A 27,351-nucleotide genomic window follows, 5' to 3' on the forward strand; every position below is an offset into this window, starting at 1 on the left:
GAGTATTTTTTCATTAACATTTGTTGGTGGTTTTGCTTATTATTAGTTGGAGATTTTTTTTCCCCCTGAAAAACGCGAAAATTTTATTTTTCCACCCCCTAGCACCCCCTTGGACCAGTCTGAGACTTGATAATTTTTCTGAGGGTTGAGGGAGTTGCGCTGAGTATTTTTTCATCAATATTTATTGGTGGTTTTGCGTATTATTAGTCGGAGATTTTTTTTCTCCCGAAAAACGCGAAAATTTAATTTTTTCACCCCCTAGCACCCTCTTGGTCCACTCTGAAAGACTTGATGATTTTTCTGGGGGTAGGGGGAGTTGCACTGAGTATTTTTCCATTAACATTTGTTTGTGGTTTTTTTTATTATGAGTCGGAAAATTTTTTTCCCCCTGAAAAACGCGAAGATTTCATTTCTCCACCCCCTAGCACCCCCTTGGACCAATCTGAAAGACTTAATCATTTTTCTGGGGGTCGAGGGTGTTTCGTTTAATCTTTTTTTATAACAATGTGCTGGTGGTTCTGGCTATTTATGGTGCAGAAATTTTTTCTTCCCAAAAAAAAGACAAAAATTGAGATTTTCACCTCCCTACCACCCCCTTGGCCTGAACAAAGGGGGTTGATCATATTGTGGAGAATGGGGAGGCTGTTCCAGATCATTTCGGAATTTAGAACTTAAATAGGAACAATTTTCAGTTTTCGTATTGAGGTATGGGGCCCCACAGATCCTTGCTACGGCCCTGAACTTTCGCTGCCAAGTCGGCTGCTAACTTCAGCGTCATACCAAACTAATAGCCACCCCATTAGCAGAAATAGTATACATTCTTTTCAATTACCTCAAATCCATCAACAAGGACATCTAAATTCTTACCGCCTCGACCAAAAGGTAGAAAGGTAAATTCCATCAATCTCCCTCTCCACCATACCGACCAATTGAAACACCTCTGAAATTTCCCCTCAGAGGGACAACGGCCGCAAGACATACTGTCAGTGCCAAAAAAATCGAAGAAGAAAAAGAAGTTCTCAGCGGCCGATCCATTGAGGTAGAAGGTACTGGGTCAGGTACACTCTCTGGCGATGCTGGTTTACCAGTGGGTTGACTCTTTCGATCCTGTCTCTCTGTTGCTGTTTCAGGCACTTTGGCGATAAAGGCTGGTTTGAGGCAATCCACAGAGATATTTTTCTCAATACCGTCAACGTCGATTATGAAACTCCGGTCGTCCACACGCTTCACAACTCGGTGGGGTCCGGAGTAGAGTGGGTCCAGGGGCTTCCTAACACCGTCGATCCGCACAAAGACGTGTGAACAGGTGTAGAGATCTTTCAGGATGAAACATTTGTTCTTTGTGTGGTGAGCCATGGGGGTCGGGCGCACTTTGCGTATGTGCTCCCTGAACTTCTCTAGGAAGAAGTTTGGCTCGGCTGGCATGTCTGCGGTGACGAAGAATTCGTCTGGAATTCTAAGCTCGGTGCCATACAGTAGTTGGGCTGGTGAGGCATTAAGGCCCTCCTTAATGCAGATCCGTAGGCCGAGCATCACGGTCGGCAGCAGTTCAGGCCAGGGTGTATGGGCGTTGCACATGAGTGCAGCCTTGACAGTTCGATGCCATTTTTCTAGTATCCCATTGGATTGAGGGCGATAAGGTGAGGTGTGGATTTCATTGGCTCCCATCATCCGGGCGAGGGCAATGAACAGCCTGGACTTGAATTGACTTCCCTGGTCCGTGGTGATGGTCAGTGGAGTGCCGACCTGTGTGACCCAGCGTCCATAGAAGGCTGTGGCGATGGTGTCCGCCTCGATATTGAAGAGTGGAACTGCGATGGGCCATCTGGTGAACCTGTCGATGATGGTGAGACTGTAGCGTAGTCCGTTCACTCGAGGAAGCTCAATTATATCCAGGTGGATGTGGTCGAAACGGTTGTCGGGCACGTCGATGTGGATTGGGTCCAGTCGGTTGGGTCTCGGCCCAGCGAATGGCGTTGCATTTAATGCCGAGCCGGACGAATTTCTCCTTCAGTTGTCGCGCTGTCACTCGTCCGGAGGGGTGTGATAGGTTGTGAACAACCTCGAAGGCGCGTTGACGAACAGCCTCTGGTATGTAGGGACGAAGTCGACCAGTTGAAATATCGCAGTAATTCTCGTAGTCCTCAACCATCAGAGGTTGGAGTTTGAGCGAGTTACTGGCGTTGTTGATGAATCGTGAGTTCCTGGTCCTCTTGTTGAGCCTCGTAGATAGTGTCAGCGCCAAGACCTGTGGGCATTGTGTTGACACGGGACAAGGCGTCAGCGACAATGTTGCCTTCACCTTTCACGTGAACGATGTTTGTAGTGAATTGCGAAATGAAGTTAAGCTAATTGGCCTGCCTGAGTGATGCCTTCTCAGGTTGCTGGTGAAAGGCGTAGATGAGGGGCTTGTGGTCTGTTTTGACCATGAACTCGCGACCCTCGACTATGCTGTAACGGGATTTTCTCGTTACGGGCTGAAAGCCCCTTAAAAAATATGTGAACTCTTAAATTATTAAAAAGAGACAGGTAGTGACATCTAGAGGCGGCTGAAGAAAGCCGCGACTAGATGAGAATAACCACTGACCAATGAAAGACCAAAGGCATAGCGGTTATGGGTGAAACCGCGACCTCTGGAGGTCTGGAGGGCGCTGTTACTCTCGCTATTTTAGAACTCGCCCAGCTGTGTTTGGGGGAAAGTGGTCCGACGTACAGGGGTTCCAACTGGGCGATTCTAAAGGCTGTGTCGGGGCAGGTGAAAGGACGGGTACCTCCGTGATCCTGTCGGGTGATTGGTGGGGATAGGGTAACGGAATGACCTATCGTTGCGAAGATACCCAGACTAGGAGGCAAGGCTCTAATGAGATTCCGGGGTAGTCGCACGCGAGCGCTTGAATCGAGAGGTTGGAAAAATTTCTCTGTGTGCTGGAGTGGTGAATGGTTGAATAAGCCATAGTAAGGAGTTTTACTCCACGTAGCCTGGTGCATAACTGTGGCCGCGAATATAGGGGGATGCCTCTGCATGCCCCGCGCGTAAATCTGAGTTATTTCGGAACGCGAAGTGACGACTTTGTAGTGTCCGGCGTCATCTAGTCTCCGCGGAACGATTCAAGGCATATGGGCCCGTGGGCCTGGAGTAGAGAAATCCTCCTGTTGGCCCAACCATACAGTTTAGTACTACCCGGAGGCAGTGACGCGCGATGACCGAAGCGGTAACTGGTGGTTGAGAGTGTGGGTGGCCGCACCGTGGGTAACGTGGTTCTATCCTGGTCAGACCAGCCTCTCAATTTCCCAGGCTCCGAGGAGTTCCGGCTGATTCGCAGACAACTCGGAAACTCTCCCGAGTAGAAATACTCGGGAAGAGAAAGCATGCTGGAGGAGTCGAAAGACCCTCCGGAGGAAAGATGAAGCTAATTCATTAGGGAAATTATGCCGCGAGGCATCATCCCCGGCTTGCAAAGGCCGTGAGGAAGTGGTGGCCTCTGCCACGCTCTGCTTACATTTGTCCAAAGTTGCTTCCGAGTCGGGAGTCCAAGCCACTTTCCGCTTGTCCTTTCTCTTGGCTTGTTTCAGGTGCTCGTTCAGGGGGGGCCTGAATGACTGCGGCCTGGGGGATGCAACGGCGATAGTAATTCATCATGCCAAAGAATCTGCGGAGGTCTTCGATGATTTCTGGCTTGGGGTAGGTCAGAATTGCATCTACCTTGCTGGCTGGTGAGCGGTAACCATGTTTGTTAATGGTATATCTCAGGTACTGGACCTCTTCTTGGGCGAATTGACACTTATTAGGGTTGATGGTCAGATGATTGTCGAGAAGCAGTTTCAGTATGGCTTCCACATGTCGTTGGTGCTGCTGAGGGATCCCGGAGAAGATAATAATATCATCGATGTAGCAGGCGGCGAAGCTGCAGTCTCGGAGAAGATTGTCCATGTGCCTTTGGAACGTTGTGCAGCATTGCGTAATCCAGGTGGCATGCCGCAAAACTCGAAAGGCCGAAAGGGGTGGTGACTGCGGTCTTTGGTATGTCCTCTTCAGTAACTGGGATCGGGTGGTAGGCACGTACCAGAGCAAGGGTGGTGAAGATGCTGCTACCATGGCAACGCTGAATCACGTCCTCGGTGTGTGGAATTAGGTAGCGATCAGGTGTCGTTTGACGATTTAGCTGTCTGTAGTCACCTGTTGCTCGCCACGCACCATTCTTCTTGGCCATCATGTGTATTGGGCTGGCCCATTAGCTGCTGGAGGGCCTGATGACGCCGAACTGTAGGAAGAGGTCAAAATTCTCTTTGGCAGACTGAAGTTTCTCACCAGCTAGACAACGAGGGCGTTTAGCTACTGGTGGGCCTGTTGTGGGGATGTGGTGTGCCACTGGATTATTGGGGCTGATCGAGAGAATAGGTGCGGGCTTGGTAACCTCGATGTACTTGTGCAAAAGTTGCTTGTAGAATGATGGCAGCTGCAGGTCTTTGTCGATTGGGGAAACATTATAAACCGACGTCTCAAGTAAGGTGCCAGTTACACTGAGGTTGGTGATTTTGTCGAGCAGGCGACGACCTTGGAGGTCGATGAGCAAACCATAGTAGATGAGGAAGTCTGCACCAATGATAGCTGTCTTCACATCGGCAGTGATAAATGGCCACTTGAGGGCACGACGGAGACCGAGGTTGAGGTTGAGCACTCGCTGTCCGTACATGTGAATGGTGGTGCCATTAGCTGCGTATAGCTGGAACTCTGCAAGTTTCTCGTTATGGTGCTGATTTTCTCGTGGAATTATGGATATGACTGAACCAGAATCCACAAGAAACTTGGTGTTGGTAGCAGAGTCAGTGAAGAATAGGCGGTGCTCTTTGATGTCAGGAGTATTATTATTAAAATCGCTGTCGCCTACCGCCATGACTGACGGCAGCGGTTCTAGTTTCCCCGGGGTGTTGGTTGGGCGAAGGTTAATGACACGTAATTACATGGTTTATGGCAGTTCCGCGCCTGGTCTCCAAATCTAGCTTGATACGAGCACATACCTCCTGGGGCTGGTGAATTTGAGCATGATGTAGAGGTATGACGTCTCCTAGATCTTCCTCTGGCTACTGAGTGACTCAACCGCTCGATGGACTTGGCCATGCTCTGATTCAGGGTGATCAGCTGGGTCATCGGTTGTCTGAGCTCAATGAGTTCCGAGGCGACTGAGCTGGTGTGTTGTTGGGTAGGTAGTCTCACGTGACTGGAAGCAGCCATGACGAATGCTTTTGTGGACTCTTCCATCAGATCATCAGCGGCAGCGTTTTGGTGATTTTCAGGATTCTCCTGACGTCAGGGGACAGCAACGAGAGCCATTTGACTCGTAATGTTTCTTCAGTGGCCCTGTTGCCTGCGAGCAACTGCATTTGACACAGTAGTTGGGATGGCTTCTGGTTCCCCAGCTGTACCTCTGATAGAGCCTTTTCAAGCTGTCGGTCTGCTGAGTCAGTGATGCGTTTGAGAAGCTCTTGCTTGAGAAAATTGTACTTATCTGTCGTGGGGGGATTTTCCAGGATGTCAGGAATTTTCTGCAGGACATCTGGGCTGAGATGACTGGCTACGAGGTGAAATTTGTCGACGTCATCGGTGCGGAGTTGCGGCTGGTTTTTGCTGAAAGCAGGTAGTTTGAAACGTCAACTGGGTGGTGCCTCGACGTTGGCCACTTGTGTTGAACAGTCGGGTTCGTTGTTGTTCTCGAAGTTGGTGCTGAGGTCTTAATAAACTTTGAATGACACAAGACAGATAGTTGGCTACAGCTGTGGCGCGTGTAGAGACTTGTAGTAATACTGAATTTTCAGTCGGCGACAACTCAGTCGTTGTCGCGGCGAGGAATGAGTTCCTGTTTGCGCCGGTGGCGCTGTCTTGGCTCGGTCGGTAAAGCGGTCGACGGGCTCGCTGCTGGTAACGCCACAGGCGCCACATATTGACGAAAAACAGCGCCCTCAACGGTATTTAGCGAGTCCAATGGGAGGGTGAATGCGGTACAGTGTAGAATGCACAGCCGCATGCATAGGGTTGGATAGTATGTCAAAATGAGACCCAAAAAAGGTGACTCAAGAGGCCTTGAAAAAAAAAAGAAAACTGCAAAATTTCAGCACGATCGATTTAATAGTTTTTGAGGAAAAGTGATTCGTTTTTAAACCGTTTTCCGCAAGTATCCTCAAAACTAGTGGATCGATTCCGCTTTTTTTGTTTTCAAAATATTCGTTTCGATGGCTTTTATTTGAATCAATCAAAACATATGCACCCGTTCATGCAAAGTTTTCGAGATATTCCCGTTTTTCTCTTTGTTCATCAAAAACTTTGTAATCACTTCAACTTGTGCACACATCGAGATATCAACTGGGTTCTTTATAATTACTCAAAATGTCATAGAAATATCATTCCCGACTGTTTTTAATCAACAAGATCTGTACGATCAATCCCCTAAGGTATAAAAAAACAGTTTTTTCTTAATTATTGAAAATGTTTGTTCCACACGTTTCCCCATCTATCTAAAGAATTGAAAATGTGCACCCGAATATGAAAAAAATTGATTTTGTACACTGTTTCTCATGATTCGTCGCCTGGGAATTAGTATTGCATACTTTCCAAATTCGGAAACTAAAAAATCATCACAAAAAAAATCTCGTCAAGCTGTTGCGGTGCGGTTTATTATTTTATTGTTTATTTTTATTTCATTTATCCATATGTATACCCTCTCGGGTCTTTACATTTTTGTTCCCTTCCCTTTAATATTGAATCCCAGATAGAAATGGTGAGTACAATAACGTATTACAAACAATATTGAGTAATCACAAAAAAACAAATGCCATAGGGGCTGTTCTAATAACTAGGTACAAAATTTTCGTTTCGACTAGTATCAATTACAACGTAACTTACAATTAGTCTTACCAAAAAAAAAAGGTCACTCTGCCGACAAATAAGTAAATTGACTGCCTCAGTCTTTGGCCTTTTTCCGCCTAGAATTCGAGGGATTGAGGGGCTCAAAGGCAAAAGCAAAGAAAATACTAACAAAAAAATAACCGGGGACACGCGTAGCCTTTACCCACGCCATCGGATCGGTTACATAGAAAGTACTCCTCGGACGCGCCATCGATATTACGACTCTCAGTTTCCTTTCCTTCCCACTCCATGCCACCCTAGATGAAATTCCCTGTAATAGAGTGAGTGAACGAACAAGAGAGTCCTCAAACAGCAGGAGCGGAAAGGTCTCTCCGCTCCTCCTCTTTCTCCCTGATCAGTTTCTCCCACTCCCTGAAAAATTTACAAAGTTCCGGTATAGGTCTCCCCCCCAATAGCTCTACAATTGACTCTTCCCTGCTAAGGATTCTCCAATCATCCCAAACTTCTTTCACAACCCCCCTTTGATAGCATCACAGACCAGGATGTGATCCAAATTTTCAGTGGCTCCCTCACATAACCTGCAAGTTACGTCTTCATAGCCTTTGTTGCCAGCTTTTCCAACATTCCCACAGCGCAGCCGCGCCCACATGACTTTATCCCCCCATGACACCCCTTTCGTTCCCCAGTAGCAGAACTCGTCCAGCCTCCTCAAGAACTTATAATCTGGGTTGAATCTAGAGCACCGAATCTTTTCCTTGTCCTTAATCAAAACATTTTCCCTCCCTTTATCCAGGTATTCTCCGATCTTCCCATCTTCCAGGAATTCTCGATCTTCAAATTCCTTCTCCTCAGATTAGCCTTCTCTTAAGATCTCCAGAAACTCGCGACCTTCCCAGTCCTCTAATGCCTCCTTCAACTCTGCACCCCAGGCTGAGGGATTTCGATTCTTCAGAGCCCTGATTTCCTCCCTGAGGCAGGCTTTAATCAGCCTGTCCCCTTCCAGCCTACTTACTTCTTCCAAGAAATGGAGTACCCGTCTTCTGGTATCAAAGATGACACTCTCTCTGCCACTTTCAGCCCTCCACAAATAGTCTGGAGTTAATTTAGATATGCGCATTCCCATTTTCGTAACCCTCCCTTGTACCCGTTCCATAGGTTGTCTTTTCTTTAAGCCCCAGATCTCAGTCCCATACATCGCCCCTGCCTTACCCAAAGTATTCAAGATATATAGCCTGCTCTTGAGAGTGTATAACCCTGCTCTGGTGGTAACCCCCCACGCTGTGTTAACTGCCTTTAACCCCTTTCCTGCCATTTTGCGAATGTGCCCCTCACTCGAATTTCTAGATGAAAACCAATATCCTAAGTATTTAAAGTTGTTTACAACTTCTACCTCCCTTCCATCAATTTTCCAGGACTCCCTTCTTTCTTCGTCCCCCACCCCTAAAGACCATGATTTTGGTGAAATAACGCACGACAGTGTCCAACATGCTTTGTAGCTCCCCGGCATCCTGAGCTACAGTCGCAATATCGTCCGCGTATTTTAGGCAGTAGATTTTCGTTTTCCCAATCACGGTTCCTCCCTCATTTTTCCTCTCCCATCTATCATTTATGTTGTCAATGAATAGATTGAAGAGGATTGGGCTCAAGGGGCATCCCTGCCTTACTTTCCTGCCTGTATGGAACCTCTCAGTGATTCCCGTCCCCGTAATAACCTCGTTTTCCGTGCAACTATAAATGGCCTTGACCATATCATAAAAACGAGCTCTAATACCCAGCTTCCACAGCTTCTCAAGAAGCAGATGTCGGTCGATCGTATCGAACGCTGCTCTTAAATCTATGAACGCTGTGTAAAGTTTACCTCCCTTGTTTTTTATTCTATTCCCAATGAGCGAGTTCAGGATGAATATCTGTTCCCTAGTCCCCCTTTTCCTTCTAAAGCCCCCCTGACTTTCCCTGAACTTGCCCTCCCTCTCTAGCCAACCACTCACCCGCCTGGCCATGATGCTAATAGTTTATATCCCAAGTTTAAAAGCGAGATTCCCCTATAGTTTTTTACCTCATTCTCGCCCCCCCCCCTGGTGAATAGGAAAGATGCGCGCCACTTGCCACCCTTTAATCAAGACCCCGGAATCCCACCCCTTCTGTACGACCTTCCACAGCTCGTCCTTCCATTTCTCAGGCAAATTCTTTAGGAGCTCTCTACTAATCCCATCTTCCCCTGCCGCTTTGTCATTTTTCAAGGCTTTCAGCGCTCCACAGAGTTCTAGGTATGAGATATCTTCATTGAGTTCCTCTACCTCGACCCATTCTTCCCGGCCTTCCCAGTCTCTATCTTCATCCCTAGCTATGCTAGTACCTCCCAAAAGCTTTGCCATCTGGTTCACCCAGCGTTCGTCCGAAATGGATAGACCTTTCCTCGTCTGATGAGGACGGCAGTCATTTGTAGCTTTCCAAAGCTCGCTCATGTTCCTACTAGCTTTAACTCCATTTTTCTTTGCCTCAGCAATTTCTCGCAATTTTTCCTTAGCCATTTGCTTCATCTTGCCTCTTTCTTTTTGAAATTTTACCCTGTCCCCCATTTCATGGCTATCTAGGTAGCGTTTCAGCATATCAAAGACTATGCCCCTTTGGATTTTATATTCGTCCCCCAGCCACGCAAAACTGTCCTTTGGGCCCCCCTTCCCCACTACCTTAGTCATTCCTATTTCTTTCGCTGCCTCTATGATTACTGACTTGATTCTTTTCCAGCGGACATAACATCTTCCCCCTCCTCTGAGTTAATTTCCTTACGATCTAGGTAATCCTGATATACTTCACCGGAAGCTGGCCTCCACACGAGTTTGGTCTCGTTTTCTCTCGATTTTCCCGACCTATATTTTTCCTTCACACATTCTGGCGCTTCAGGACTCGATCCATTGGGTCTGCACAGACTCAGGGCAATCCCCAGGTGGTCTGAGTCAATTGTAGGCCAAATATGAATTCCTTCCAACACCCCCGGAACCCCCTCATGAAGAACTAAATCAATGACCGAGCCCTCCACATCGTCTCGATTCCCTGTGAAGGTGATGGCCCCGTCCCAGTCCCCTTTGATAGCTCCGTTAGCCAACACTAAACCCTCAGTATCACAAAATTCCAGCAGTTTCCTCCCCTCCCTATTTACTATTTTATCACAGAATTTCCGTTCGAAACCTTCCTCATCCCCAGCTTGCAACGTGCCCACTCTAGCGTTGAGATCTCCCATGACTATGATAGATTCTCCTAATTCCCTACCTTCATCTATTTCGTTACTTATTTCTTTCAACAACTGATTAATCCCAACATTATTATACCCCGCAATCAGTCTACATTTTTTCCCCACTTCAGTCAACTTAATTCCAGATATAACTGCCCCATTGATCCACGTTTTGACTTTAATATTTCCCAGAGCATTCCTGACCCCTATTACAATCCCTCCCATGCCCCTGCCTTTTCTATTCCTTTTAATGGCCCCCTGGGGTGTCCATGTAAAATCGCTTGAGATACTTTTTAACCTCTTCATCAGGCCCTCCTGCTTGGCATTGGTTACGTGGGTCTCTAACAAAACTATAATATACTTGGTGATATCGTCCCAGACCCTCGTTACTTTATTCCCTTTAAGCCCAGCAACGTTCCAGCAGGTGGCCCTGATAAGTGCGGTTTCCCCCCCTTCCTCAGGTAGTCAATTATTCCTATCATTACCACAAGAGGAGCTCCTCCCATCGCTGCTCTCATTCCGTCTCCCAGCTTGCCTGTCCTTGATGAGTAGCTCTGCTCGTTCCTCGCTCCATTTAAATTTCATGTTGCGCAGCCAAATATTCTGCTGGAAGCCCAAGGTCCTCGCAGACCTCCCCAGGTCCCTTGCGCGAACAGCTAGCGCTTGGAGGTACTCCGTCACCTCAGCCTCTCTCTGAGTTAGATCGTCCTCCACCACAATTCCTACTTTTGTCAGTAAGTTATGGCGTCTCTGCATCAGCTCTTCTGGCGATGGTGCCCCAACCTGAAGACAAAGTCCCCGGAGGGCAGTGTCTGGACCTCCATCACCGATATATGCAGCCCTCTGCAGGTGCTACTGACAATAGTAGCGAAGTCCACCGCTTCTGTTCCCGGGAAGGAGTTCATACCCTTCACCATCACATTGTCTCGTCTCCTTCTCCTTTCTTTGTACTCGTATTTCAGCACCCCCCTACTCAATTTTTCTGGAGCGCCCTGTCTCACTGCCAGACCCTCGAGGGGATCATTGCTCCTTCTCTGAGTGGATTCCTCTGTCTGGGAGATCCTTCTCTGATTCCATTGGTTTCTGGTGCAAATGCCATTAACATCTCTTCCCTGTGAGCTCTTTCCCCCTTATGGAGACAGTCAATATTTGCGGTCCTGTCCTCCATTTCTAACGTCGCTATGCTTCTCGGTTTTATCTTTAATTTTGTCAGCTCTAGAACCACCCTTCTCCGGGCTCTCGGACACGTACGAAGTTCTCCCTTGTGGAGATAGCAGATAGTTATCTCCAACGATCACATTGTTGTGGCCCTGGCCTTCATTAATAGCCTCGCTCTGTTTCACTGCTCCATCCTCGCTTCTGCTAGCTGTGGAGCCACCCGTCTTAGAGTTCTCGGTCAAGAGCGAGGTTCTCCTAACCTCCTCCATCTGTCTCCGTTCCTTGGCTAGGGACAGTTCCAAGTCTCTCCTCACGTCGTCAAAACCGTAGACCACCCACTTTCCCATGGTTTCGACCGACTCATTGACCTTCTCCACTCCGCTCAGTATATCACTCAGTACCTCGTGCAGTCTTGCATCGAACATGTCTGATTTCTTGGTTGGGGTCTCCTCCCTGGCCATCAACGCCTTCAGCATTCCCTCAATGCTGTCCAGCCTTTTATTCAGGCGTTGATTATCCACTGCTCTGCATGACCCACACCACTTCCCACACGACTGACATATATGACCCTCTCCCCCTGGCTCAGTGTTGACACCTACTTCTTTCTTCTCTCCTTGAGTCTCACCAGCTCCAGCACTACTCTTTTCTTGAGGAGTTTCACTCGCTACCATCGGCATCTCAGGAGCTATTTGACTTTCCTCATCGCCTACCTTGTCCTTCGAGTCCTCCTGACATTTCGCTGGGCTTCTCTCCTTCACTTCTGCCCTCTCCAGCGCCTTCTCATCAGTCAGGTTTTTCCCTGCCAGCCGACCCATGCTACTAACTCTCTGCAGCAGTGCGGGATCATCTATGTCCTCCTCCTCCATTATCTGGCATGCTCTCCAGTCCTCTCTTGGGGAGCTGAGGCTTCTCTTGCCTCTTGGAGGAGTGTGCATCACTTTCGCACAGAAATTTGCCTCATGGCTCCGCGTGAAGTAGTCGTCGATCTTCATACCAGAGGTTTCCTCCCCCTGGCTGGCCGTCTCCTCTTTCTTAGGCCTTCCTCTCTTCCTCTTCAATTTCTCATCAGCAGGAGTCCCGGGTTGAGAAAGGCCCATACACACCGCCCGTTGCTTTCCCTTCCCAGTGGCGCCATCCGTGAGCAGCAAATTACACTGGTTCTCCCTCTCGTCGTCCCCTCCCTCTCCTCTACGAGTCTTTCGTTCACGACCCATTGTAACCTCTCCTCGAAGGCAGTGACTGACAAAAGCCAAAAAACTTGCTAGGAGACACTTCCTTGACAAAACCTATTATCTCCACCCTTGTAACGAGCACTTAGAAGATGCCCCCCCCCCAAACTTATTTGCGTAGATCGCTCATATTATATAATAAACTGTTAGAATCGCAGAGCGATAATCTAGCGTCTATCCCTTGCGACCGCAGCGCCCCCTGATCGGTGCGGTTTATTTTACTCGCCTTTGGCTCGAGAAAATACTATCTTGGGAATGGTTAAACGCCCATAATTACTCGTTTTCCTTACGGACTGTATGTTGCAGTGAAATATCCTGTTGTAAAAAATTATACAGATGCCTTTGTTTCATCCTGATCAGCGAGGGATGGATTTATGTTATCAAACGAACTATTCTCCATCAATACTTCATTTTTCAATGCATTTTCAATTCAATGAATAATTTTCAGGTGGTCTGTGCTGTCTGTCAACATGTATCGGTAACGTACGAGCCCTTTATGTACCTTTCGGTGCCTCTTCCACATGCGATGGAAAGGCAACTTACCGTTACCTATATCCCAGCGACCAATGAACCTCCACTTCGATGTGTTGTATCCCTCAACAAACAATCCAATATTGGAAAATTGAAGGAAGAATTACTTAAAACGTTGGAGAAAGATGATGTCCCCACGGGTAATGTGGCCCTAGCGGAGGTATTGGAAAATCACATATCAAGAATCGTGGTAAGATATTGAATGATTATTTAAATTATGAATTTATTGAATATTAAAATTTTCGAACAGTTAGAGTCGAATTTAAAATTTCCTACATTTTGTTTGTAAGGTTTTGTTTTCGTGAATATTCAATTGAATATATGGCTTCCTCCCTGTTCAGATTCTCTGACAGGTTACTAGTCTTGTGTTTGACTCAAAGCAGTGTTGATTTAAGATTCTTGTAGTTCAACTGATTCAATGTCTACTTCATCAAGAGAGACATTATAAAATGATTGCTGATGTCTTTCGCAGTGAATAGTTTGATTGTCATGAATGAATCTCGAATCTCAAGTAATGGAACCGTGAAATTCCTTTGTTTCTGAATTGCACGAGGCAATGATAGGATTTGAAAGGAGTAAGCTAAATTATGAGAGCAAGTTATATTATTTAAAAAGTTTGAATGTAATATGGGGAACTGGAAATTATGTGAGTGAAATCTTTCATGTACGAATTTTAAGACTCTAACGGTTCGATTCTAATATTACGTGAATTCTCTCTTATTATTCTAAACTAATTATAATTTGATACTACTTTTTCATTCGGGTAATGCAATTGACAGAAATTTGAAAAAAAATAACAAAAAAAAAAAGAAAATAAAACTTAATAATAGGGTACAAATCTTGTTGTCTATCGTTGAATGCTGACGATGATCCAGTTGTGGGTTGAGACATCCTTCTCGGTATGGGCAGCTGATGATCCTGGTGACGATGGTGACGTCCTCCCGGGTACCAGTTGATGTAGAGAGAAGTTTCTGTTGATCTTAGTAGTTTGAGTTACTTTTCAATGACAGGGTCCTTCTGAAGTTGATGATTCTCTGGTTAACATGACTGAGATCCTCTAAGATGTTCCTGGCCTCAGAAGACGAAGTTTTCTCGTTGTTCTCCGTTGAGCAGTTCTGAATAGGCCTTGCGATGATGAGAATTTCAGGTGAATGTTCAGGTGGAAATTGCACGGCTTTCGATAGTTCAGCCAGTGACAAGTGTTGATGACAATTTCATCCATCAGGAGTCCCTTTGAAGGAGTTATCTTTGAAGTTGAAAGTTTCCTCTTTATTTTCATGATATGACATGTCAATGTTGTTAATGTGCATGTCGTAGTGGGAATCGCTTGTAAACCGCCAATTCTCTATTGGTACGGATAGATACAAATTTGCACCCAAAATTCTCGTTTTTCGAGTCTCAACTTATGAGGATGGTAGTTCGTTGCCCGGATCACCAAGTTTCTCGTGAATCAATAGTGCGAATTCGAATTATGTTGACAGGGGCAGATTCAAATTATGGTCGCAATATATGTGATTCTATTTTCAGTTCACTGAGACGATGTCTTCTTATGAGTTCGATTTGTCTATTTAGTCCCAATTTGAACATCATTACTAAAAGGTCCGCGATCACTGATTTCACCTTCACTGAAAACTAACTCTGGATGAATATCGTTTTTCTTTCTCATAAATTACCAAAATTACTGAAATTTACTAAAATTTGAAAGGTAGGAAAATCTACAACTGATTCATTTTGGCCCATCATAAAACATGTCAAAATTCGAGAGATTATTTGAAAAAAGGATATGGACGATGAAAATGAGTGTTATTGAATTATTTGTACCCATTCAGTAGATTATTCCATCTCAAAATCGAGAAATAGTTGGATATTACTTCCCAATATTTTTGATCTAGAAAGGAGAAAGGGGGAGAATAAAGTATATTCAACGAGTAAAAATAGTAAATCTAGTAAATCTAAGTCTAGTAAATGAAGAATGGAAATAGGAATAGTTGAACAACGGAGGTTTTTAAATCTACGAGCATGAACATTGGTAACATCGTAAAATTTTTGATAGGATATTTGAGAGGTTTGCATTTATGGACTCGCGAATAAGTTTAAAAGTGCTGGTCAATGTCACGATGAACGAGTTTCGAGAAATTGAGCATGCCATAGTGATTCCTTTCCGTTCGGGCAATTCATGGAAGATATAGAGGGAATAGCAGGGGTCAAAAATCCGAGATGAAACGATTTCAGTCAAGTTCAGACGATATTGATCGAGATCTGCATCATTTTTGAGTCGAAAAACGAATAAATTATTCATAATTGTCGATGAATTTCTCTCAATTTGAAGTAAACTCAAATTTGATTGATTAATCAATTGATCATGCTGGAAGAAGAGTGAAATCTTATTCGTAGTCCATGAAATCTTGAAAGATTGATCGAACTTTTCATCTGTAATTTTATCGATTGATCTATTGAACTTTGAGAGTGAATAAGTATCATTTATTGGCTCATGTATCTCAACTTATATTTTATTCTCATATTGATAATTAATGGGAATACTGTAATTGGGGAGGGAAGTCAAGATGACGTCCCCCTTTGCAACTGAAGTTAGAAAATCTTTAGATGAAATCGCTTCCTGTGACGGATCGAGAAATTTTACGCGATCGTGGAATGAAACTTGGGAGGTAGACTCATTGAGTATGGATTGGAAATTTGCAATTAAATCCCATGAGATCATGCACGAAGGGTCAAAATATTCTAGTAGAACATTCCTCAAAAATTTGAGAGATTGCGGCCACTTGATCAATGGATAAAAACCGAATGACTGATTAGAGAATTTTGTCTTGTTTTGCTCTTCTTCGTTATGAACAGGATTGGAAAGAAAATATGAGAGAACATCCCCCCCTGTAACTGAGGTTACAGTCATTTGAACCGGTTCATGAGAGATTGGTTCCTGAATTCTGATTTTATCATCGGAATGTACTAATTCTTGTAATAGAATCGCTGAATTTAGGGATAATTCTACACTCGATACTGCGTGATGAGTTTCATATAACTCTTCTAGTAAGCACTCAAAATTTTGAGGTGAGAGTGAGTTCACTTTTGAATATTTTAGAGGGTCAGAAATGATTTCGTTGAATTCGAACAATGATTGAACTCCTTCTAAGGCAGTGAGATCCTCAGTTTCATTAGAAATTTCAACAGGAGAAAGAATAGGCATTCTGCATAATTTTACATCTAGAATTATAAGTTGAGTTTGACTTGGCACTTGAGCATCAGCATCAGAATTGATGTTTGCAGATTGAGGACATGAATTTTCTTGAATTTTTGAACTCTCACTGAACTTGACATTACCATAAAGTAAGTCGCGATCGCGTTCTTCTTCTACCTGTTTTCGAACAATGTGGTAAATTTCGATGATTTTGGAATGAGCATGACGGAAAGATTTTATAAAATGGGCACGATAATACTGACCATACTTCTCTGGTAAGATTCGACTGAGCTTTTGAAGGGCACCACGTTCGAGGATTCTCAAAGCTTGTTCAAATCCAACGAAATCGCGGCATTGCATATAGTGCTGCGCATGTCTAACAATTTCCTGCAAACGGAGGGTGAAATCAGCTAGATTTTCACAGTAACGCGGTGTAATTTCATTGATTAATTGAACGTAATCATAGGGGCCATAGATCCCTCCATATTTGCGATATAGATGATCGAGAATATCGTGGACAGATCGAATTGATGAATGATCTAAATATAATGTTGCTGGATACTCAGTTCTATTCAAAACGTCATTAATAGTTCCACAATTCACCGGGTCATATTTGCTCAAAAATGTCCATACGGATATATCAAATTCAAGAAATTTGATGTGTGAGCAATTGAGTCCCGTAAAATATGGAATGTTGTCGAATGATGGATTTATCAAGGGCTTATCCGAGTAATCAATCATTTTGATGATTAGAATTTGAATGAATATTTAAGGACCATAATTTCCTTTTTCTAATATAAATTATTCGAATTTTCAATTTCATTAGTTTACCAGAAGAAATGGAAAATCGATTGAAAACTCTTAAATGACCGCATCAACTGTTCAATTTTCAATCATACGTTCATTAGAGAAAAATATGTAAGTGTCTGGTGTTCAATAAGAAATAATGATAAAATTTGTGGGGTGGTTACAGACTCAACGCCAGAAAAATTCCGAATGTTTCGTCACAAAGGAAGTAAATTTTTGTTTTAATCAGGCAAAAAAAACTAAATATTTTACAATAAATTTTTTTTAGATATTGCCCAGAGAAATGCAATCCAGCGTGAAATGATAGTTTAAAGAAGACTGAGAAGCATATAGAATATTTTTCAAAAGAACAAAATTTTGGATGGAAAATTGAGAATTCTAAATTTGTGTCAAAAATCCGTAAGTTTCATGCGTAACTATTTGAATATATTAGCACGAGAATGAAAATACAATTGAAAATTATTCTGGAGCGAGGAGCCACATGAATGAGAACCTCTGAGTCGCGTTGAGGTTTGAAATATTCCCAAAAGTGCAGAAAAATGTCGGAAATAAAATTATTTCATTGAGAATAATTAGTGACTCATGTAAATCAATTGTTAGAGGTAAATCAATTGTTCAATTGAAGGAGAACAATAATTAACAAATGTTTCAAATTTATTGAAGTTGACGATAATTTCCGATTATAATTCAAAAATTAAAGTGATTCAAAAATATTTCAAGAAGGATTGAATAAATAGAAATAGAAAATGAAAATTATTGAGAACTAGAATTGAGAGAAAAATTTTGAAAATTCAATTTGATTTTCAAGGGTAATTTTTTTTTTGTTTAGCTTGGAACATAAGGAAGAAATTGGCGAATATCCTTGAAAGACAAGAAATGAAACTAAAGAAAATTTTGATGTGTTGAAATTTCTAATTTCGAAAAATGTCTTATAACTGTCAAATCAAAATGACAAAAATAAAAATTGTAAAATATAGATATTTTCAAATTTGAATTAAGAATGATTTTCAAAAGTATTTTCGAATGTTAGAAAAAGAATGAAAAGAAAATGAATGAATGTTGAAAAGAAAATGAAGATTAAATATGAAATTGTGAAGAATATTACAATTTGAAGGATGAAATAATAATTCATGGAGAATTTTGAGGGATTCAATTTTTTTTTTTTTTTGTAATTTAGAAAGATTGGGAAAAATTGTGAGCTTGAATTGATTATAAATTTAATCAAAATTCAAAAGGGATAGAAATAATTTAACGCAATTCTAAAATTAGAAAGAAAATTCTTTTTGAACTTTTAGAAAATTGGGGGAAGAAAAATTGAAACGATAGTGCAGGCTAAGGATCCCACTTCTGACACCAATTTTACTGTGATAACAGGAAAATTTTTATAACATATTCAATTAAATATTAAATGCGTTATCTTTTACTTTCTTATTATCGGGATAAAATAATATTTTTGTTTAGCAGATCCTTACCTTTTAAGCGCTAGGCGCATCTGCATCTATCATTTGAATCTTTGATGTTTTCCAATTTGAAGAACAATAATGATAAAGTCAGGGGTTTGAAATAAAAAGGAATTTGAATGAAAGTTAATTCTGATATTTATTGTTTGAAGAGATTTTAATTGAACATAAAAAAGAAGGGGACCAAAGGAGAGAGAGAATTCGACTGATCTTCAACATTAGCTTATTGATTTGAAGATTTTGATTTTATAAATTTGATCTTCGCAAAAGGCCAAAATAAATAGATTGTCGGACGAATTTTGTACAAACCAATAGTAGAAATAATCCAAAGTCATTTTCCAAATGATTTTCTTGTAGAATAATAATAAGTTGATTTTCACATTAGTCTCACTTAAGTTTCTAATGAAGTTCGTTTCACTTATCGCACTATGATTTAAATTTTGAGTTAATTGTGTCCTTGCACGGTTTCATTTAATTTTTATAATTTTCTAATGTGTCCTTGCACTTATTGTCGCGAAAACGTAGTGAACAATTCGCAGTTCACTGACCGTTTCGCACCAGAGTCAACCTCTACGAAGATGTGCGTATTTGATTTTTCTGGATAACCCGGTCTATCCCATGGAACGTCGTGAAGGGCTGATAACCAATTCCGATGCTACGATCATGAGGATAGAGCCCGAGGAGCTCGATCGAATGGACGTGCCGATTTGGCATCGAAGACGAGACTGAATATAATTTCGAAAAGAATGAATCTAAAGCCCGAAAACGACAGTGCAGATGCGCTGCGTTTGCAATTTTGGGGTTTTGAAGGTCGCGCGTGGCGTACTAGCTTGGTAAATTGAGCTGCATCGACAGCAACTCAATGTCCGGTGGGCAACGAATAAGTCGAATTTAGTGAGACATAAAATTACAAACGAAATTAATTTTTTTGAATAAATTCAAAACACGACACATGTTACAATAGATACGCTTGTCTGTTATTAAAGTGTCGATATGATAACATGAGCTATCGCAACTCGAAATGTACGACACTACTTTACGGATTTTTGATCGGCGACATTTATGTTGAGGTTCCTGGAGGGTCAAGAAGGCGACAAATTATATAGTCTAGATTGTCGTCGATACTACCCTCCAAAATTGACTAATTCTTGGATTAATTGATGAGAGAACATTCTCGTAATATGAAGTTTTGATTACGAGGCTACATTTCATTGAACATTATTTTGAAATATTTCCATATTTATTTTGTTTTTAATTGCTAACATTTGCTCACCGAGTAAAATCTTTGAATTTGCAATTTTTATCATTGGACGATTTCAAACGATATTTATCGAAATTAGTTTCCAATTTTGTTCTTCTTTTACAGGATGATAACTTATTATTGAGACACGTTAAAGATGTGAGTCGATCGATATACGCGTTTGAGTTGATGGATCCTCCAGACGTTTACATACCAACGAACGAGGGTGGTAGTGATCGTCTAACAGAGACTGAACCCTGTCAGAATGTTGCCAACACAGAAGAGGAAATTGGTCCGTGTACAATATGTCTCGAGGAATTGGATGGAGACCTGATGAAACATGGTGGCAACAGCTGCAGTTTCATCATGTGTGAAACCTGTATTGAGGTGAAATATCATATTTTATCATTTCATTTTCAATTATCGATTTGAAATTCAATCGATTATTTAATCACGATGAAAAATCTTCTCTCAGAGACTTCATAGCAGATTTAAAGTCTAATTATAATAAATGAAAACAGTCTACTTTAGATATTTCATTGATAATTTTGTTTCAAACAAATTGAATATTTGTCCGTTAGAAGATTCATAACTATTGAATATTCAAATGGAGAATCCTTCAAAACCTGCATAATCGTCAACTTGAGGAGAAGTTCTTTGTCACTTTCTGCTTTAACAACGATTTCTGAAAGGTTTTCTTCATTCAATGGAGGCCAACTTATCACTACACCGATTGAATTAATGTTCACCATCTATTTAAAAAATGTCAACTCACAAGAAAAACCAAAGCTACTTGAAAAAGTGCAATCCCACGAATCGACTAAATTTGATCATTGAATGGTTTGTCTCGTTAAGATCCCGAACAAGCAGCATGACAGAAGCCATTTTGATGGATGACATGTTACTCTCTACGCTTTTTTCTTTCTGCTATTTTCGTTTCTACCAATGTCACTGGTAGTAGGCGTCTGAATGGATTCCAGTTCATGTTTTCAAATATTCTCCTCTCTGTGCCCATCCGTATGAGGAATCCGCCAATTCTGTATACGAAAAATTACCTCAAAATTTTAATTTTTTTCCCTATTTTTTATCGGAAAGTACAGTCTAAAAGAAAAAAATTATTGCAAACGGAGTTTTCTAACTCAATTATTGTCGGAGATATTGAAGAATGATTTATTTTTTCTCCTAAAAACTTTTTTTTTCAATTCTAATTACGAGCCACAATGAATAACAAAACAAAGCTTGAACCTATAGATTTTGTCGGAAATTTTCTCAGCTTTCCGAAATAGTATATTTCAGGTCGAGTGCCATGGGGTTTTTTACTCGCGTGGTGTTGGCGTCCGAGCCGAAGGCGAGGCAAAAAATCGATATTACTAATGCGGCGGGGGCGAAACGAGAGTCGACACATTCAATAATTAGAATTACTGAATATAATTCGGAAAACAAACCAAACAAATTATCCATGAGTTAACCAGACCAATTATAAAAAAATAATACTGGTTGGAACGAACAGATGGATTTTGTCTCATAGTGCAATTCTCTTAGCCAAACTCGAGCTTCAAAATTAATCAGGTATGTCTCTCAAGTTTCCCTACATACAAACGAACCTATTGGGAAATCCCTGATAATTTTGAAGCTGTTTTGGTATTCCATTCGAAAATATCTTGACTAATCATTTCTTGCTAAATTTTTATCGATGAAACGGTTGAGAACAGTAAAATTTTTTCAGAACTTACCCCCTCGAAAATGACGCACATTTTAAAGAAAATTTTTTTATTGTTTGTTTAAACAAATTATTTTAAAAAATGATCAATTTAATGTAAATAGACGTCATTTACGTATTCTATGGGAAGCCTATTCATTCATATCCCGTCAAACGGAATGAATAGCAATTTCATTCAGGGGAGACTACTATGAGTTTTAAAAGTCGCCGGCTATTGGAGTGAGATTTCTCATGCCTTGAAGATCGATTATATGTGTCTAAAAACGAATAATTAGTGCAAAGAAATTGATTGTTTATTGTTCGTTTACCCCGCTGACGCTTAAAATGTTGAAGATAGTTCGTGAGACTCCAAAGAACAAAGTTAAGCTTCCGTTTTACGATCCATTATATAGATCATGAAAAAAAATCGAAGAAAACCGAAAACAAACGAAAAAAATTAAAAAAAGGGGGTTTTTCTTCTGATCGTCAACTATTCAAAACAAAGATTTTTGAGGCATAATGCAAAGACAATCAGAAGGGAAAACCCTTTTTTTCAAAGGAACGTTTTAAAGGTAGAAACATGAATAACGACGTTTTCCGTGGAAGTACGGGGTAAAACCAATTGTGTCCAGGATTTTTCCCACTTTTTAACATATCTCATCATATAACTAAAGTCGCTCAATGAGTCCCTAAAGCCACCGTAGATTTTCAAATTTCACCGGGGTCCCTCCTTAAAAAATTGTTAATAACAAAAAACGTGACCAGAGTTCGACCCGGGGAGCCCGATATTCGGATTCAGTGGGTCAAAAACATAGGATCCAATAAAAAAAATTTAAGCCTAGATGGTCACCCTATGAGAGAAACCTCGCCGCGCGTGGTTTTTCTTTAATTACCATTAATTGGCTCACCGGAAAAATTAAAAAAAATTTGACTTTGTCAACTGAAGTGTCTAAAAAATTATAGTAGTTTTTAGAACAACATATTTCCCAAAATTCTAAAAGAAAACACATTATTTCTTACAGATGAATTATTTTTTCCCATGTTAAATGAAATTGCCCATGACGCGACGTTGCCGGAAACTCGCTAAACGCGCCTGAGCAGTGTAGAGTGAATTCGGCAATGCTAAAGCCTTAATAACACGGCGGCGAATCCCCGCGGATGTGACCAAAGTCACATGGTCGCGTTTGGTGACCAGACTAGAGTTAATCCGCCTAAAATGTACGTAAAGACCCCCCCCCCCCCCCTCCCCAGTGTATGGACTAAATGAAATTTGGGAGAAATCGAGTTATTTTATTGATTCATAGCAATAATTGGTGAGACAAATTCGAAATAGAAGATTCCCTTTAACCCCTCAAGGACGGGGTCCATATACGTATATGGACCCAATCAAAAACGCATGATTCTGTTCAAAACTAGATAATTCCAAAAATGTCACAGATAATCCAATTCCGCCAACGCCGTTTGAAAGCCCAGGTAAGAATTACATAGGCTAACGATGAAAACAAGCCTGTATGAGCCCAGGGTTGGCGAGGCTCAGTTATTCAGGCCTGGGATAGGCTTGGTTTCATCGTTCACTTGAGCTTCAAATGAGGATGATTAAAGGGGCCACTGGCGAGGCTCAATCCAGGCCTAGTCCAGGCTTTCAGTATTCAGGCTGAGTACGTCAAGGCTTATTCAGGGCTCAGCAAGGCCTCGAAAATTAAAGTTACTTTCGATTAATTTCCTCAATTTTTATATCAATACTCATTAGCTAATGGTGGTGAAAACATTATCATCATCTACAAACATAGCTATAATTTTCTGCCAAGTTATCTAAGCTACCCCCAGACCAGACCTAGAGCAGCCCTTTGTGCACGAGGCTACATAATTATTATTATCCTTATCTATAATTAATCAATCGATTCTGAACTCATAAATCCATCGGACCTATCATTTATTCAAGTTCAGGAAGTTTAATTAGGATATCAACAAAATAACAAAATAACACTAACACAAGTTGAATTTTTATACCCGAAAAAAATGTATCATCCTAAGAAGTCGCAGGTAGTCCAGTGGATAGCGCGCTTGTCTACGGATCAGGAGGGCCCGGATCGAACCCCAGCAGAGGAGCAAATTTTTAAATGTTTGATTTCATTGTATTTCAACTTCCAGGTGCACGGTAATAATCCAGGATGAATAATTAATAGAAACTAATGATGATAATAATTTTTTTCCCATCCATTGTTAATTAACCGACAATCACAATCACCAACAACGCTTAGCAACAGTGACGTACGGTCCGACCGCACTCTCTTTCATAGGTTACTCTAAATTCATAAAAAGGGCTATGAAGCAATAAGAAATTGTTTATACAAATATCTATAAACAATACTCCAGTTTATTTAGCCGAAGCTCGATTGAGCCTTTAAAATGTGGTAATTCAAGGCTTGAATCAAGCCTTGGCACCGAGCCTCGTTCAAGCCTTGCGGACTAAGCCTGAAACGAGGTTATCATTTTAGGGCTGAAGGAGGATTGATCCAAGGCTGAGCCCCAGCCCTGATTGAGCATTTCCGAGCCTTGGTCCAGGGCTTGATGAGCCCTGTTTCTATCGTCAATTCTTACCTGGAAGCTGGATAATGTAGCTCGAGGGGCTGGAAACTCCAAGATCGAGTGACACCATGAGTGCTAAATGCAGTCAATTTCACTCGATTACGTTAATGATCACAATGATTTCATTGAATTTATGTGTAACGAACATGTGGGGATGTTCGTTAGAACGCTATAAGGCCACAGGAACAACAAACTCCCGTGACGTAGAAAGCCGATCCGTGAGTAAAGAGTAGAGAGAGAGAGAGAGAGAGTTTCGCTTTTCCATCCCGGGGTAGTCAGACGTCCAATCGTCGTTCCGACAATGAGGTTTTGGGATTTCCACGCCATGGCATGGCTAAATTCGTTTTTCAAGGTTTTGGTTCTGTAATATCAATTTTTTTGTGTGTCAAGACCAGAATAATTACGCGTTTTTGAGGGCCCATGGAATTATCGTGAAGAAGGACCAAGTTATGTGTCATCCGATTATTTTTATGGGGTCAACTCTATTGTTAATCCCGCGGAAAATCGATTAGGTCCGGTTGCAATACCGGCGCTCCACAATTTCGTTGAATTTTACGGGGCTAAATGGTTACCTTTTGTGTTTTTGGTGGAAGGTCGTTAGGAGCAAGTGCAACCCTTGTCTCCGACGGATTGCCAGGTTGCTTTAGAGTTTAGTCCAGAATAATAGTTTGATAATTCACAGTAATAAAGAATTCGAGTTTATGTGTCTTTTAACCCCGTGAATCCAGGAGAACCGACCCGTAGGAGGCGCGAAAAACCCTCGGTAATTTTCCGAACGTCCACCAGTTCGGCCCGGATTAACATCATTTTATTTTATAAAGTTATGTAGAGAATATTTAGAGTTGAGTATTTTCATTTTGAATTCCCCGAAATCATTCGGCGGCGCCATCGAAACCCACGGTTGATGTGCCAAAGTCTCCGCCAATTAGAGCCCGCCTCTGTTGGCCGGACTTCGCGCTGCAGTTAGTGCCCGCGACACTGACCCAGGGCAGGTAGTTCCGCGTTGGCTGGCTTAGTCATTAGTCGTGCCCTAGTGAGTCTCCCGCAAGGGCTTAGCGCTTAGTTCGTGATAGTCATTCCTTGGCTTATTCGTGCCCTTGGATTACAGTGTTCAGGATTAGAATGACTTGGATTATAATGTCCCTACCCCCGTGAGTTTTACGGTGCAAATTGAGTTTTATCCGAGCCATTGATAATGGCGTCGGTTCTTCCCCCTCGTGGTGGATTCCCTCTCGTGGCCGCAGCCACGTGGAGTAGGTTAACCTCTGAACAATCCTCCGTTCGGCCCTTTAATTTACCATTTTTGGGGTTTAGCGGATATTCCGGATTTTTATTCGTGTGTCTCTCCGATTTTTGATCGGTTATTCCACCCGGATCGGGTCAGTACCGAGTTTTCATCGCGACTCCCGGTTTATCTAGTTTTCTCCCCTTTTGTGTACGTTTTAGAGATTTTTGAATTAGTTAGAGCTGAGTTGGTAGACTACTCCGGTTTGGTAATTCCGGCTAAAAATTACCTGGCGCCCATAGATTTTTGCATTTTTTTTAGTTTAACTAGATTCAGGGGAAGAAGGGCGAAGGTAATAGGCATTTTTAACCCCCATGCGAAAATGTCACGTTACATATGATTTCAGCGATTTCAAGCATAATTATCGGGGATTTCATGACTCCCCATGATTTCATCGACTTCATCCAATTGAAATCAATGACTTCTGCTAATTGAAATCATTGAAATCTCACCGAACCGAAATAATAATTAATACCAAAGAATTATTCATCAGAACTATTGAATTTATTGTCACGAAATATTGATGAACAATTACAAATTACTACTAGTATATCTAATAAACTATGATGACGAATACTAAAAGTATTTGTTTACTTCTTTCAAAATTCTTTGGTCAATTGTCAACTTCTTATCATCAAAAATTAGAGGTGGAATAGTCTTTTGATACTGTTTGATTTCGATATAGCCTTGAGCCATCATTGGCTGCGGCAGTAACGTATCTGAATCTTTTTTCATAATATACCCAGATATTCGCAAGAAAAATAATGATAATGGTTTGCTTTGTGGATGTAAAGTGAGATTTAGACGTCACTCACATGCATATACTGATTTCTCTGATTTTATTGACTGCAGATGTCACGAAATGACTTCACAGTTTGAAATCATGAGATTTCGGTGATTTTAATGATGCCAGCGATTTCCGACGGAGACATTGAAGATTTATTTTTTTTCTTTTCTAAAAACTTGTTTTCAATTCTAATTACAAAGCCACTAAGAACAACAAAGGAATTTTTGAACTTTCAGATTTTGTCGGAAATTTTCTCCTCTTTTCGAAAAAAATTTGTATACAGTGGACTGCCACCACTAGAAACCATTTTGCACTCTGATTTCAAGTCCGCCTGCCTAATCTCATAAAATGTCCTGGTTTCTCAGGAAAAAAATGTTGAAGTACTCAAAATGGTTTAAAATCGCTTTTTTTTCAAAACTTATTTAAAAAATTATGCCTATGTCCATTGAGCTAAAAAAAGCAACAAAAGGAGCAGAAATTATAGTTCTAGATGGGGTAGGGTAGTTTTAATTAAAAACAGGAAATTATTTATAATAATTCTGCATTTTTCAGTAAAATTGCACTTATTTTTCGAATATCATGGCGGCAATAGTCTGAAGATCGCCACGTGAAATTTTAACCGGCAGATTTAAGGATTGAAATACTTCAGACGACGTTGCCCACTTGGAGAGAATATGTACCCAAATTAATGACACGTTTTGCATGAGATACAGGGTGACGTCAGCACCTTGTTTACAAATTTCAGGCAGATATAGAACAGAAAATCGGGAATTCAATGTACAAAAATTACTAAATTCCGATAATAGATTTTCAAATGGTGAACATTAGAATTTTTCAATATTTCAGTCAATTATATTGCGATTGAGTACTGCCATAATTGTCGTACCATCACCATTTTCAATCATGGCGGCATGGCGGGAGACTACCATGATGTTATTGGCTAAATCATTGAAAAAATCTAACGCTCAGTATTCAAAAATTTATTATGTTAATTTCATCATTTTTATGCCATTGGATTACTAATTTTCCATTCTATATTTTCTCTCAATTTGTAAACAAGGTGCTGACGTCACCCTGTATATACAAAATCATGAAACCGACGACGGTGGCGGTGTAATTAGAGCGCGGGGTTGGTACACGGACGACTCGGTTTCGATTCCCGGGGCGAGGGGGAGGAGGGGTAAAATGGGTTTTAACGCTCTAATTCTCAGTCTCATTGTTCGAGCGGGAGTCTCGCATGCTATACGCGGTGTTGGGGGGGGGGGGGGGTGGGAAAAAA

General features: G+C 41.6%; 1 protein-coding gene across 4 annotated transcripts in view; it reads left to right on the top strand.

The window, feature by feature from the left end:
• The window catches only part of LOC107043396, a 203,181-nt gene that overhangs the window by 86,415 nt on the left and 89,415 nt on the right, over positions 1-27,351 (top strand). For all 4 annotated transcript variants that reach the window (XM_015264893.1, XM_015264891.1, XM_015264894.1 and 1 more), the window contains 2 exons: positions 12,930-13,202; positions 19,839-20,099. In XM_015264893.1, coding sequence (XP_015120379.1) covers positions 12,930-13,202; positions 19,839-20,099 — 534 coding nt within the window. The remainder of the gene's footprint in view (positions 1-12,929; positions 13,203-19,838; positions 20,100-27,351) is intronic.

This window comes from Diachasma alloeum, unplaced genomic scaffold, assembly GCF_001412515.2.
Source record: "Diachasma alloeum isolate Michigan unplaced genomic scaffold, Dall2.0 Dall_scaffold_00566, whole genome shotgun sequence".
NCBI classification, from domain to species: Eukaryota; Metazoa; Arthropoda; class Insecta; order Hymenoptera; family Braconidae; genus Diachasma; species Diachasma alloeum.